A 15,005-nucleotide genomic window follows, 5' to 3' on the forward strand; every position below is an offset into this window, starting at 1 on the left:
CCATACAACATGGTACAAAGGCTGTAACCATTTGTTTTCTAAGATACAATAGCCAACAATGGATGTAGCGGTTGAGACCGATGTCTTATTCTGTGTTTACTTCTAGAATCAAATATCCGCATTGTCCTCCTTCACCCTTTTAGGAGGCTAGCCTACCTGTCCATTGGCTGTCAGCTGTGTCAGGAATTCATCCACATTTTTTAGAGCGTTGCCCTGTTCAAGTTGTTTAAACACAAGATCAATAAAATCTGTGTTATTTGAGGCTCCAGAGCTCAGTAGCAGCTGTGCCACCTCAGAGGGATTGAGCGTTGACAACAATCCAGCCTACAACAGGGAATCAACATATTATCAGACAACAGTAATGACCAATGCTGTGGGTAAAGGATTAGAGTTTGCAACCAAAGAAAGTGTGCTCTATGATTTTCTTGTATTTTTGATATGGCAAAATAAACTCCTGTGTTTGTCTTCTTAAGTCTACAATTTTGTGTTCCTGTTCTTAAGGGAGGACTAGAAGTGCAATGTAGGGCTTACCGTAGAGATGTTGAAGTCTTTGAGGTCAGAGTATGATGTATATTGGACGAATGGACCCAGATTTGCTTTAACCCATTGGGCATCACTCTCATTTTGTTGCCTGCAAGCTAAGGCATGCAGACAAAAGTTAGGATGTGCCAAATTTAGGAAGGTTTTTGACAGGTAGACATGAAAGAATTCGTGGGCAAGTTTTTTGTCTGAGTGCTTTTCAAGACATTTCACACTGGAAAGCACATAATGCACCCTATGTCTGCCCTACCTGGCTCATTGATGGCATTTTCAGCATTTCTTAGGTAGCCCAGCAGACCATGTGTGATCTCTTGCCGTCTGTACAGTGGCATCTCCTGGATAACTGAAGCCAACCCACTCACACTGCAACAGTTGAAAGAAAACATTCTCATGCTCTTCTTTGTCTCTATTGTCATTTTCATTTGCAACAAAATCTTGATTGCTCCAAGAAAACTACTCACATGACTTGGTAGTTCATGCAGCTGATGTTTGTGGTTGTGTTTATGAGCATTTCTGGAGTAAAACTGGCAAGGATAGGAATCAGTTTCACATGGAACCAAAGTTCATAGTCGTTTGTCGTGAAAGTGGAGAAATGTGGACTGATGACGATGAAGGTCGCATTCATGATCCGATCTCTCACAACAGGCTGGAAGTGTGGGGTCTGTCATATTAAAGTGGAAAAAGACATAAGCAGAGGTGAGATTGCATGTTGGAAGTACACCCATACAACATGGTACAAAGGCTGTAACCATTTGTTTTCTAAGATACAATAGCCAACAATGGATGTAGCGGTTGAGACCGATGTCTTATTCTGTGTTTACTTCTAGAATCAAATATCCGCATTGTCCTCCTTCACCCTTTTAGGAGGCTAGCCTACCTGTCCATTGGCTGTCAGCTGTGTCAGGAATTCATCCACATTTTTTAGAGCGTTGCCCTGTTCAAGTTGTTTAAACACAAGATCAATAAAATCTGTGTTATTTGAGGCTCCAGAGCTCAGTAGCAGCTGTGCCACCTCAGAGGGATTGAGCGTTGACAACAATCCAGCCTACAACAGGGAATCAACATAATATCAGACAACAGTAATGACCAATGCTATGGGTAAATGAATAGAGTTTGCAACCAAAGAAAGTGTGCTCTATGATTTGCTTGTATTTTTGATATGGCAAAATAAACTCCTGTGTTTGTTTTCTTAAGTCTACAATTTTGTTTTCCTGTTCTTAAGGGAGGACTAGAAGTGCAATGTAGGGCTTACCGTAGAGATGTTGAAGTCTTTGAGGTCAGAGTATGATGTATATTGGACGAATGGACCCAGATTTGCTTTAACCCATTGGGCATCACTCTCATTTTGTTGCCTGCAAGCTAAGGCATGCAGACAAAAGTTAGGATGTGCTCAATTTAGCAAGGTTTGTGACTGGTAGACATGAAAGAATTTAAGTTTTTTGTGTGAGTGCTTTTCAAGACATTTCACACTGGAAAGCACATAATGCACCCTATGTCTGCTCTACCTGGCTCATTGATGGCATTTTCAGCATTTCTTAGGTAGCCCAGAAGACCATGTGTGATCTCTTGCCGTCTGTACAGTGGCATCTCCTGGATAACTGAAGCCAACCCACTCACACTGCAACAGTTGAAAGAAAACATTCTCATGCTCTTCTTTGTCTCTATTGTCATTTTCATTTGCAACAAAATCTTGATTGCTCCAAGAAAACTACTCACATGACTTGGTAGTTCATGCAGCTGATGTTTGTGGTTGTGTTTATGAGCATTTCTGGAGTAAAACTGGCAAGGATAGGAATCAGTTTCACATGGAACCAAAGTTCATAGTCGTTTGTCGTGAAAGTGGAGAAATGTGGACTGATGACGATGAAGGTCGCATTCATGATCCGATCTCTCACAACAGGCTGGAAAATTGGCATCTGTGAAATTGAGGTGGAAAAGAAGCTAAGCAATACAGAGACTGCATGTTGTAAATGTACTCATACAACATGTCACAAAGGTTGCAAACAAGTCTTCTCTATGATAGACTCCTTGAAGAGTTGTGTAGCGGTTTAGCAAATGTCTTATTCTGTCTTATCCTGCTGGAATAAAACACCAGGATTGTCCTCCTTCACCCTTTTAGAAGCCTAGCATACCTGTCCATTGGCTGTCAGTTGTGTGAGGAATCCATCCACATTTTCTAGAGCGTTGCCCTCTTGCAGTCGCTCAAACACACGATCAATCAAATCTGTGTTATTGGAGGCTCCCAAACTCAGTACCAGCTGTGCCACCTGAGAAGGACTGAGGACTGACAACAATTCAGCCTACAAAAGAGAACCAGCATAATATCAGACAGCAGTCATGGAAATGTTCTGGGTAAAAGAATTCCGTTTACAGGAAGATGTACATCTGCAGTTGGCACTCACAGCGGACAAATTAGGATTGAAGGCTTCCAAGTCCTGCACAGTTGCAAAATCAGAGAAGTCGCCAAGGTTTGCCTTTAGCCACGCTTGGCTCCCCGTGATAGATGAGACACAGCCAGGATCTGCAGAAAAAGCAAGAAAGTTATTGACAGGGTAATATACCACATGTTGTCATGGAAAAACCAAAGTGAGCTTGAGTTTCTCCTTTTACCTGTTGAGTCATTTCTTGACAAGAACGGTTTGATGAAGTGAGTGAAGACTGCTTGCTGTGTGTCTCTGTCCATGGATGCCTTTTGGCTTCCAAATGCCTGAATGCTACATTTGAGAGAAAGCTTTCAACATCTAAACTTCTAGTCAACTGCACATTTGCAGAACAGAGCTATATGTCTCATATTTACTTACACAGTCTGGTATGTCTGGCAGCTGAAGTTTTTGGAGCTAAGGCAAAATAGGAAGTTGAAAGATGGAACGGCCAGAAACGGACGGATCTTTGTCTTGAACCAGCTGGTAATGAACTCCTCACTCTGTAGTTGTGCCTGGCTGAAGTTGTCAATTCTCACTTCTCCAAGAGCCTCGAGCACATTTGACGAGGTCGGGTAGGTGTTGTTGACGGCCTTGAATTGGCAGAAAAATAATTGTAGCTGGACCCAAACTTCACGCAGGGAAATGGTAATATTGTGAAAATGTGATTTTGTACTTACCATGTTAGCAAATGTCTCAAGGGCCTGGTCCAGTACAGCAGAGGCTTTTTGGAAGAAAAGCTTCCAGACTTCTACTGGGTATATGTTTTGGCTTTTCAGTGTGCAGTTCAGCAGTGTGACCAAGTTGCTGGATGTGAGATAGGGAGCCTTGAAAAAGAAAATTGACAAAGAATACAGCCATTTTGTCAGAGCTCATGGAGATTTGTCTCAGGACCATAATGAGGCAAAATCCATGTTCTGTTTTTGGAGTTTAAAAAGGAATCTTACAGAGGAACAGGCATGTTCTGTGATGGTGAAATTGCACAGGGCTGCCGAGGAATTGCCAGCTGACAGGATTTGCTCAAGTTTTGAACTGTGGAAAAAACACAATAAATTGAAATCCAATGTCCCCTTAATTACACTGTGTTAACAAATTTTACCTAGACAGAATCAACATTGAACAAAACGGCATTTCACCCACCCATCAACTCCATTACAAATGAGATTCACTGTGAAAAGAGAATGGTTGTGTGTCAGATAATAGTCCTTCAGAATGCATTTATATCCTTAGAGTTGAAATGTGTACTTCTAGACAGACTTACCATGAACTGGGGTCACCTTGCACTGAAGACAAAGAAAATATGAGTGTTAGTATAGTGGAAACATCTTCTTCAAGTGTAAATACCTTGACTTTGTCACAGTTGGCCCAATTAGTGTGCCAAACCTGGATCAAATATTGGATAACCCATGTAAGACACCCCCCACACCCACCCACCCACCCCCCAAAAAACTAATCTTACCACAAAGGAAGCTGGAACTGAGCAGCCTGTTTGAGAAGAAAAAGAAAGGAAACAAATCAATGGAGTAGTCATTACAGTGCTGGTACTGGGCTTTTGGGAAAAGTTTAGTCAGGAAAGCCCATTTGCCACATACGTGGGAATGTGTCCTGGAGGTACTGCTTGCTTGATCTCACGCCCTGTGAAAGGTCCAGTGGCAATGCTGCCAAACTCTGCGCAAGACCATCGTATCTAAAGGAAGAAAAGAATTCATTGTGACTTGTCAGGAGCCTCAGCTTGGCATTGTGCACACCCAAATGTCTAACTGTGGATATCAGAAATATCTTACACAGCCTGGTAGGATTCACAGGTGATGTTACTGGGGATCACCCGCAAGCTGCTAGGAAGGATGCTCGCCATCACAGGAACCAAATAAACCTGGAACCACTGTTGATAGTCTTCTGGCTGAAAGTCTTTAAGCTGAGGAGCAAGGGCTGTCAAGGTCAGGCTCAAAATGGTGTCTCGCACATCTGGATTTTGGATGAGGGTGACATTTCTCTGAAAAGAGAAGGGGATCATAATAAGGTCAGAGAGGAAGTTCTGAAGTCTTTGTGGAAATGCGGAGATGAGGGGGAGCTTATCTAAACTAAATCTTTGTACTTCTGTACAGCAGGGATGCCTCAAGGCATGAAGCATATCAGAAATGGATCATTTTCAGTTAAACACTTGAGCAGGTTTATGAAAGAACACTGTTAACATTTGTTGATGTTTGCGCTGAGGTAAGGTTACCAATGAGAATTCACCTGCTTGTTGATGTTTGCAAAAGCCTGGAAGAATTGGTTGAGCTGCTCATAATCACTGGTCTCTGTCAAGCTTGTCAACACCTCCCTTACAACATGTGCATCGTTTAAAGCACCACTGTTTGGATCTAGGATTAGATCAGCCTTTTGCGATGGTGAAAGAACGTCCAGAACTGCCAGCTATGGATACAAAAAAGTAGAATTCATGAAATGCATGTCTTTTGTATAATTTCCAGAATTTTGCTTTGCTATTCTCAAGAAAGACAGGAAGAGTAATAAGAGTAAAGCTTACCGTAGAGATGTTGAAGTCTTTGAGGTCAGAGTATGATGTATATTGGACGAATGGACCCAGATTTGCTTTAACCCATTGGGCATCACTCTCATTTTGTTGCCTGCAAGCTAAGGCATACAAACAAAAGTTAGGATGTGCCAAATTTAGGAAGGTTTTTGACAGGTAGACATGAAAGAATATGTGGGCAAGTTTTTTGTCTGAGTGCTTTTCAAGACATTTCACACTGGAAAGCACATAACGCACCCTATGTCTGCCCTACCTGGCTCATTGATGGCATTTTCAGCATTTCTTAGGTAGCCCAGCAGACCATGTGTGATCTCTTGCCGTCTGTACAGTGGCATCTCCTGGATAACTGAAGCCAACCCACTCACACTGCAACAGTTGAAAGAAAACATTCTCATGCTCTTCTTTGTCTCTATTGTCATTTTCATTTGCAACAAAATCTTGATTGCTCCACGAAAACTACTCACATGACTTGGTAATTCATGCAGCTGATGTTTGTGGTTGTGTTTATGAGCATTTCTGGAGTAAAACTGGCAAGGATAGGAATCAGTTTCACATGGAACCAAAGTTCATAGTCGTTTGTCGTGAAAGTGGAGAAATGTGGACTGATGATGATGAAGGTCGTATTCATGATCCGATCTCTCACAACAGGCTGGAAGTGTGGGGTCTGTCATATTAAAGTGGAAAAAGACATAAGCAAAGGTGAGATTGCATGTTGGAAGTACACCCATACAACATGGTACAAAGGCTGTAACCATTTGTTTTCTAAGATACAATAGCCAACAATGGATGTAGCGGTTGAGACCGATGTCTTATTCTGTGTTTACTTCTAGAATCAAATATCCGCATTGTCCTCCTTCACCCTTTTAGGAGGCTAGCCTACCTGTCCATTGGCTGTCAGCTGTGTCAGGAATTCATCCACATTTTTTAGAGCGTTGCCCTGTTCAAGTTGTTTAAACACAAGATCAATAAAATCTGTGTTATTTGAGGCTCCAGAGCTCAGTAGCAGCTGTGCCACCTCAGAGGGATTGAGCGTTGACAACAATCCAGCCTACAACAGGGAATCAACATATTATCAGACAACAGTAATGACCAATGCTGTGGGTAAAGGATTAGAGTTTGCAACCAAAGAAAGTGTGCTCTATGATTTTCTTGTATTTTTGATATGGCAAAATAAACTCCTGTGTTTGTCTTCTTAAGTCTACAATTTTGTGTTCCTGTTCTTAAGGGAGGACTAGAAGTGCAATGTAGGGCTTACCGTAGAGATGTTGAAGTCTTTGAGGTCAGAGTATGATGTATATTGGACGAATGGACCCAGATTTGCTTTAACCCATTGGGCATCACTCTCATTTTGTTGCCTGCAAGCTAAGGCATGCAGACAAAAGTTAGGATGTGCCAAATTTAGGAAGGTTTTTGACAGGTAGACATGAAAGAATTCGTGGGCAAGTTTTTTGTCTGAGTGCTTTTCAAGACATTTCACACTGGAAAGCACATAATGCACCCTATGTCTGCCCTACCTGGCTCATTGATGGCATTTTCAGCATTTCTTAGGTAGCCCAGCAGACCATGTGTGATCTCTTGCCGTCTGTACAGTGGCATCTCCTGGATAACTGAAGCCAACCCACTCACACTGCAACAGTTGAAAGAAAACATTCTCATGCTCTTCTTTGTCTCTATTGTCATTTTCATTTGCAACAAAATCTTGATTGCTCCAAGAAAACTACTCACATGACTTGGTAGTTCATGCAGCTGATGTTTGTGGTTGTGTTTATGAGCATTTCTGGAGTAAAACTGGCAAGGATAGGAATCAGTTTCACATGGAACCAAAGTTCATAGTCGTTTGTCGTGAAAGTGGAGAAATGTGGACTGATGACGATGAAGGTCGCATTCATGATCCGATCTCTCACAACAGGCTGGAAGTGTGGGGTCTGTCATATTAAAGTGGAAAAAGACATAAGCAAAGGTGAGATTGCATGTTGGAAGTACACCCATACAACATGGTACAAAGGCTGTAACCATTTGTTTTCTAAGATACAATAGCCAACAATGGATGTAGCGGTTGAGACCGATGTCTTATTCTGTGTTTACTTCTAGAATCAAATATCCGCATTGTCCTCCTTCACCCTTTTAGGAGGCTAGCCTACCTGTCCATTGGCTGTCAGCTGTGTCAGGAATTCATCCACATTTTTTAGAGCGTTGCCCTGTTCAAGTTGTTTAAACACAAGATCAATAAAATCTGTGTTATTTGAGGCTCCAGAGCTCAGTAGCAGCTGTGCCACCTCAGAGGGATTGAGCGTTGACAACAATCCAGCCTACAACAGGGAATCAACATAATATCAGACAGCAGTAATGACCAATGCTATGGGTAAATGAATAGAGTTTGCAACCAAAGAAAGTGTGCTCTATGATTTGCTTGTATTTTTGATATGGAAAAATAAACTCCTGTGTTTGTTTTCTTAAGTCTACAATTTTGTTTTCCTGTTCTTAAGGGAGGACTAGAAGTGCAATGTAGGGCTTACCGTAGAGATGTTGAAGTCTTTGAGGTCAGAGTATGATGTATATTGGACGAATGGACCCAGATTTGCTTTAACCCATTGGGCATCACTCTCATTTTGTTGCCTGCAAGCTAAGGCATGCAGACAAAAGTTAGGATGTGCTCAATTTAGCAAGGTTTGTGACTGGTAGACATGAAAGAATTTAAGTTTTTTGTGTGAGTGCTTTTCAAGACATTTCACACTGGAAAGCACATAATGCACCCTATGTCTGCTCTACCTGGCTCATTGATGGCATTTTCAGCATTTCTTAGGTAGCCCAGCAGACCATGTGTGATCTCTTGCCGTCTGTACAGTGGCATCTCCTGGATAACTGAAGCCAACCCACTCACACTGCAACAGTTGAAAGAAAACATTCTCATGCTCTTCTTTGTCTCTATTGTCATTTTCATTTGCAACAAAATCTTGATTGCTCCAAGAAAACTACTCACATGACTTGGTAGTTCATGCAGCTGATGTTTGTGGTTGTGTTTATGAGCATTTCTGGAGTAAAACTGGCAAGGATAGGAATCAGTTTCACATGGAACCAAAGTTCATAGTCGTTTGTCGTGAAAGTGGAGAAATGTGGACTGATGACGATGAAGGTCGCATTCATGATCCGATCTCTCACAACAGGCTGGAAAATTGGCATCTGTGAAATTGAGGTGGAAAAGAAGCTAAGCAATACAGAGACTGCATGTTGTAAATGTACTCATACAACATGTCACAAAGGTTGCAAACAAGTCTTCTCTATGATAGACTCCTTGAAGAGTTGTGTAGCGGTTTAGCAAATGTCTTATTCTGTCTTATCCTGCTGGAATAAAACACCAGGATTGTCCTCCTTCACCCTTTTAGAAGCCTAGCATACCTGTCCATTGGCTGTCAGTTGTGTGAGGAATCCATCCACATTTTCTAGAGCGTTGCCCTCTTGCAGTCGCTCAAACACACGATCAATCAAATCTGTGTTATTGGAGGCTCCCAAACTCAGTACCAGCTGTGCCACCTGAGAAGGACTGAGGACTGACAACAATTCAGCCTACAAAAGAGAACCAGCATAATATCAGACAGCAGTCATGGAAATGTTCTGGGTAAAAGAATTCCGTTTACAGGAAGATGTACATCTGCAGTTGGCACTCACAGCGGACAAATTAGGATTGAAGGCTTCCAAGTCCTGCACAGTTGCAAAATCAGAGAAGTCGCCAAGGTTTGCCTTTAGCCACGCTTGGCTCCCCGTGATAGATGAGACACAGCCAGGATCTGCAGAAAAAGCAAGAAAGTTATTGACAGGGTAATATACCACATGTTGTCATGGAAAAACCAAAGTGAGCTTGAGTTTCTCCTTTTACCTGTTGAGTCATTTCTTGACAAGAACGGTTTGATGAAGTGAGTGAAGACTGCTTGCTGTGTGTCTCTGTCCATGGATGCCTTTTGGCTTCCAAATGCCTGAATGCTACATTTGAGAGAAAGCTTTCAACATCTAAACTTCTAGTCAACTGCACATTTGCAGAACAGAGCTATATGTCTCATATTTACTTACACAGTCTGGTATGTCTGGCAGCTGAAGTTTTTGGAGCTAAGGCAAAATAGGAAGTTGAAAGATGGAACGGCCAGAAACGGACGGATCTTTGTCTTGAACCAGCTGGTAATGAACTCCTCACTCTGTAGTTGTGCCTGGCTGAAGTTGTCAGTTCTCACTTCTCCAAGAGCCTCGAGCACATTTGACGAGGTCGGGTAGGTGTTGTTGACGGCCTTGAATTGGCAGAAAAATAATTGTAGCTGGACCCAAACTTCACGCAGGGAAATGGTAATATTGTGAAAATGTGATTTTGTACTTACCATGTTAGCAAATGTCTCAAGGGCCTGGTCCAGTACAGCAGAGGCTTTTTGGAAGAAAAGCTTCCAGACTTCTACTGGGTATATGTTTTGGCTTTTCAGTGTGCAGTTCAGCAGTGTGACCAAGTTGCTGGATGTGAGATAGGGAGCCTTGAAAAAGAAAATTGACAAAGAATACAGCCATTTTGTCAGAGCTCATGGAGATTTGTCTCAGGACCATAATGAGGCAAAATCCATGTTCTGTTTTTGGAGTTTAAAAAGGAATCTTACAGAGGAACAGGCATGTTCTGTGATGGTGAAATTGCACAGGGCTGCCGAGGAATTGCCAGCTGACAGGATTTGCTCAAGTTTTGAACTGTGGAAAAAACACAATAAATTGAAATCCAATGTCCCCTTAATTACACTGTGTTAACAAATTTTACCTAGACAGAATCAACATTGAACAAAACGGCATTTCACCCACCCATCAACTCCATTACAAATGAGATTCACTGTGAAAAGAGAATGGTTGTGTGTCAGATAATAGTCCTTCAGAATGCATTTATATCCTTAGAGTTGAAATGTGTACTTCTAGACAGACTTACCATGAACTGGGGTCACCTTGCACTGAAGACAAAGAAAATATGAGTGTTAGTATAGTGGAAACATCTTCTTCAAGTGTAAATACCTTGACTTTGTCACAGTTGGCCCAATTAGTGTGCCAAACCTGGATCAAATATTGGATAACCCATGTAAGACACCCCCCACACCCACCCACCCACCCCCCAAAAAACTAATCTTACCACAAAGGAAGCTGGAACTGAGCAGCCTGTTTGAGAAGAAAAAGAAAGGAAACAAATCAATGGAGTAGTCATTACAGTGCTGGTACTGGGCTTTTGGGAAAAGTTTAGTCAGGAAAGCCCATTTGCCACATACGTGGGAATGTGTCCTGGAGGTACTGCTTGCTTGATCTCACGCCCTGTGAAAGGTCCAGTGGCAATGCTGCCAAACTCTGCGCAAGACCATCGTATCTAAAGGAAGAAAAGAATTCATTGTGACTTGTCAGGAGCCTCAGCTTGGCATTGTGCACACCCAAATGTCTAACTGTGGATATCAGAAATATCTTACACAGCCTGGTAGGATTCACAGGTGATGTTACTGGGGATCACCCGCAAGCTGCTAGGAAGGATGCTCGCCATCACAGGAACCAAATAAACCTGGAACCACTGTTGATAGTCTTCTGGCTGAAAGTCTTTAAGCTGAGGAGCAAGGGCTGTCAAGGTCAGGCTCAAAATGGTGTCTCGCACATCTGGATTTTGGATGAGGGTGACATTTCTCTGAAAAGAGAAGGGGATCATAATAAGGTCAGAGAGGAAGTTCTGAAGTCTTTGTGGAAATGCGGAGATGAGGGGGAGCTTATCTAAACTAAATCTTTGTACTTCTGTACAGCAGGGATGCCTCAAGGCATGAAGCATATCAGAAATGGATCATTTTCAGTTCAACACTTGAGCAGGTTTATGAAAGAACACTGTTAACATTTGTTGATGTTTGCGCTGAGGTAAGGTTACCAATGAGAATTCACCTGCTTGTTGATGTTTGCAAAAGCCTGGAAGAATTGGTTGAGCTGCTCATAATCACTGGTCTCTGTCAAGCTTGTCAACACCTCCCTTACAACATGTGCATCGTTTAAAGCACCACTGTTTGGATCAAGGATTAGATCAGCCTTCTGCGATGGTGAAAGAACGTCCAGAACTGCCAGCTATGGATACAAAAAAGTAGAATTCATGAAATGCATGTCTTTTGTATAATTTCCAGAATTTTGCTTTGCTATTCTCAAGAAAGACAGGAAGAGTAATAAGAGTAAAGCTTACCGTAGAGATGTTGAAGTCTTTGAGGTCAGAGTATGATGTATATTGGACGAATGGACCCAGATTTGCTTTAACCCATTGGGCATCACTCTCATTTTGTTGCCTGCAAGCTAAGGCATGCAGACAAAAGTTAGGATGTGCTCAATTTAGCAAGGTTTGTGACTGGTAGACATGAAAGAATTTAAGTTTTTTGTCTGAGTGCTTTTCAAGACATTTCACACTTGAAAACACATAACGCACCCTATGTCTGCCCTACCTGGCTCATTGATGGCATTTTCAGCATTTCTTAGGTAGCCCAGCAGACCATGTGTGATCTCTTGCCGTCTGTACAGTGGCATCTCCTGGATAACTGAAGCCAACCCACTCACACTGCAACAGTTGAAAGAAAACGTTCTCATGCTGTTCTTTGTCAGTATTGTCATTTTCATTTGCAACAAAATCTTGATTGCTCCAAGAAAACTACTCACATGACTTGGTAATTCATGCAGCTGATGTTTGTGGTTGTGTTTATGAGCATTTCTGGAGTAAAACTGGCAAGGATAGGAATCAGTTTCACATGGAACCAAAGTTCATAGTCGTTTGTCGTGAAAGTGGAGAAATGTGGACTGATGATGATGAAGGTCGTATTCATGATCCGATCTCTCACAACAGGCTGGAAATGTGGGGTCTGTCATATTAAAGTGGAAAAAGACATAAGCAAAGGTGAGATTGCATGTTGGAAGTACACCCATACAACATGGTACAAAAGCTGTAACCATTTGTTTTCTAAGATACAATAGCCAACAATGGATGTAGCGGTTGAGACCGATGTCTTATTCTGTGTTTACTTCTAGAATCAAATATCCGCATTGTCCTCCTTCACCCTTTTAGGAGGCTAGCCTACCTGTCCATTGGCTGTCAGCTGTGTCAGGAATTCATCCACATTTTTTAGAACATTGCCCTCTTCAAGTTTTTCAAACACAAGATCAATAAAATCTGTGTTATTTGAGGCTCCAGAGCTCAGTAGCAGCTGTGCCACCTCAGAGGGATTGAGCGTTGACAACAATCCAGCCTACAACAGGGAATCAACATAATATCAGACAACAGTAATGACCAATGCTGTGGGTAAAGGATTAGCGTTTGCAACCAAAGAAAGTGTGCTCTATGATTTGCTTGTATTTTTGATATGGCAAAATAAACTCCTGTGTTTGTCTTCTTAAGTCTACAATTTTGTTTTCCTGTTCTTAAGGGAGGACTAGAAGTGCAATGTAGGGCTTACCGTAGAGATGTTGAAGTCTTTGAGGTCAGAGTATGATGTATATTGGACGAATGGACCCAGATTTGCTTTAACCCATTGGGCATCACTCTCATTTTGTTGCCTGCAAGCTAAGGCATACAAACAAAAGTTAGGATGTGCCAAATTTAGGAAGGTTTTTGACAGGTAGACATGAAAGAATTTGTGGGCAAGTTTTTTGTCTGAGTGCTTTTCAAGACATTTCACACTGGAAAACACATAACGCACCCTAAGTCTGCCCTACCTGGCTCATTGATGGCATTTTCAGCATTTCTTAGGTAGCCCAGCAGACCATGTGTGATCTCTTGCCGTCTGTACAGTGGCATCTCCTGGATAACTATAGCCAACCCACTCACACTGCAACAGTTGAAAGAAAACATTCTCATGCTGTTCTTTGTCACTATTGTCATTTTCATTTGCAACAAAATGTTGATTGCTCCAAGAAAACTACTCACATGACTTGGTAATTCATGCAGCTGATGTTTGTGGTTGTGTTTATGAGCATTTCTGGAGTAAAACTGGCAAGGATAGGAATCAGTTTCACATGGAACCAAAGTTCATAGTCGTTTGTCGTGAAAGTGGAGAAATGTGGACTGATGACGATGAAGGTCGTATTCATGATCCGATCTCTCACAACAGGCTGGAAATGTGGGGTCTGTCATATTAAAGTGGAAAAAGACATAAGCAAAGGTGAGATTGCATGTTGGAAGTACACCCATACAACATGGTACAAAGGCTGTAACCATTTGTTTTCTAAGATACAATAGCCAACAATGGATGTAGCGGTTGAGACCGATGTCTTATTCTGTGTTTACTTCTAGAATCAAATATCCGCATTGTCCTCCTTCACCCTTTTAGGAGGCTAGCCTACCTGTCCATTGGCTGTCAGCTGTGTCAGGAATTCATCCACATTTTTTAGAACATTGCCCTCTTCAAGTTTTTCAAACACAAGATCAATAAAATCTGTGTTATTTGAGGCTCCAGAGCTCAGTAGCAGCTGTGCCACCTCAGAGGGATTGAGCGTTGACAACAATCCAGCCTACAACAGGGAATCAACATAATATCAGACAGCAGTAATGACCAATGCTGTGGGTAAATGAATAGAGTTTGCAACCAAAGAAAGTGTGCTCTATGATTTGCTTGTATTTTTGATATGGCAAAATAAACTCCTGTGTTTGTCTTCTTAAGTCTACAATTTTGTTTTCCTGTTCTTAAGGGAGGACTAGAAGTGCAATGTAGGGCTTACCGTAGAGATGTTGAAGTCTTTGAGGTCAGAGTACGCTGTATATTGGACGAATGGACCCAGATTTGCTTTAACCCATTGGGCATCACTCTCATTTTGTTGCCTGCAAGCTAAGGCATGCAGACAAAAGTTAGGATGTGCTCAATTTAGCAAGGTTTGTGACTGGTAGACATGAAAGAATTTAAGTTTTTTGTCTGAGTGCTTTTCAAGACATTTCACACTGGAAAACACATAATGCACCCTATGTCTGCTCTACCTGGCTCATTGATGGCATTTTCAGCATTTCTTAGATAGCCCAGCAGACCATGTGTGATCTCTTGCCGTCTGTACAGTGGCATCTCCTGGATAACTGAAGCCAACCCACTCACACTGCAACAGTTGAAAGAAAACATTCTCATGCTCTTCTTTGTCTCTATTGTCATTTTCATTTGCAACAAAATGTTGATTGCTCCAAGAAAACTACTCACATGACTTGGTAGTTCATGCAGCTGATGTTTGTGGTTGTGTTTATGAGCATTTCTGGAGTAAAACTGGCAAGGATAGGAATCAGTTTCACATGGAACCAAAGTTCATAGTCGTTTGTCGTGAAAGTGGAGAAATGTGGACTGATGACGATGAAGGTCGCATTCATGATCCGATCTCTCACAACAGGCTGGAAAATTGGCATCTGTGAAATTGAGGTGGAAAAGAAGCTAAGCAATACAGAGACTGCATGTTGTAAATGTACTCATACAACATGTCACAAAGGTTGCAAACAAGTCTTCTCTATGATAGACTCCTTGAAGAGT

The 15,005-nt window shown here is 41.9% G+C and overlaps 1 protein-coding gene across 1 annotated transcript in view; it reads right to left on the minus strand.

Moving 5' to 3' along the window:
- LOC147306689 (uncharacterized) overlaps nucleotides 1-15,005 on the minus strand; it is a 40,691-nt gene that overhangs the window by 24,140 nt on the left and 1,546 nt on the right. The window contains exons 8-34 of the mRNA XM_086275888.1: nucleotides 14,685-14,884; nucleotides 14,474-14,586; nucleotides 14,221-14,327; nucleotides 13,846-14,013; nucleotides 13,430-13,629; nucleotides 13,219-13,331; nucleotides 12,960-13,066; nucleotides 12,585-12,752; nucleotides 12,169-12,368; nucleotides 11,958-12,070; nucleotides 11,705-11,811; nucleotides 11,416-11,592; nucleotides 10,962-11,170; nucleotides 10,770-10,864; nucleotides 10,637-10,662; nucleotides 10,439-10,460; nucleotides 10,318-10,345; nucleotides 10,125-10,209; nucleotides 9,858-10,004; nucleotides 3,342-3,553; nucleotides 3,151-3,254; nucleotides 2,943-3,061; nucleotides 2,673-2,840; nucleotides 2,257-2,456; nucleotides 2,046-2,158; nucleotides 1,793-1,899; nucleotides 1,418-1,585 (exon numbers count right to left, since the gene is read on the minus strand). Of these exons, the coding sequence (XP_086132014.1) occupies nucleotides 1,418-1,585; nucleotides 1,793-1,899; nucleotides 2,046-2,158; nucleotides 2,257-2,456; nucleotides 2,673-2,840; nucleotides 2,943-3,061; nucleotides 3,151-3,254; nucleotides 3,342-3,553; nucleotides 9,858-10,004; nucleotides 10,125-10,209; nucleotides 10,318-10,345; nucleotides 10,439-10,460; nucleotides 10,637-10,662; nucleotides 10,770-10,864; nucleotides 10,962-11,170; nucleotides 11,416-11,592; nucleotides 11,705-11,811; nucleotides 11,958-12,070; nucleotides 12,169-12,368; nucleotides 12,585-12,752; nucleotides 12,960-13,066; nucleotides 13,219-13,331; nucleotides 13,430-13,629; nucleotides 13,846-14,013; nucleotides 14,221-14,327; nucleotides 14,474-14,586; nucleotides 14,685-14,884 (3,576 nt within the window). The remainder of the gene's footprint in view (nucleotides 1-1,417; nucleotides 1,586-1,792; nucleotides 1,900-2,045; nucleotides 2,159-2,256; nucleotides 2,457-2,672; nucleotides 2,841-2,942; nucleotides 3,062-3,150; nucleotides 3,255-3,341; nucleotides 3,554-9,857; nucleotides 10,005-10,124; nucleotides 10,210-10,317; nucleotides 10,346-10,438; nucleotides 10,461-10,636; nucleotides 10,663-10,769; nucleotides 10,865-10,961; nucleotides 11,171-11,415; nucleotides 11,593-11,704; nucleotides 11,812-11,957; nucleotides 12,071-12,168; nucleotides 12,369-12,584; nucleotides 12,753-12,959; nucleotides 13,067-13,218; nucleotides 13,332-13,429; nucleotides 13,630-13,845; nucleotides 14,014-14,220; nucleotides 14,328-14,473; nucleotides 14,587-14,684; nucleotides 14,885-15,005) is intronic.

Source organism: Aulonocara sp. 'chitande type north' Nkhata Bay, linkage group LG19 (genome assembly GCF_057382095.1).
Source record: "Aulonocara sp. 'chitande type north' Nkhata Bay isolate Kocher_YH1m ecotype deep benthic linkage group LG19, A_spYH_male_GT1.1, whole genome shotgun sequence".
Lineage (NCBI taxonomy): Eukaryota > Metazoa > Chordata > Actinopteri > Cichliformes > Cichlidae > Aulonocara > Aulonocara sp. 'chitande type north' Nkhata Bay.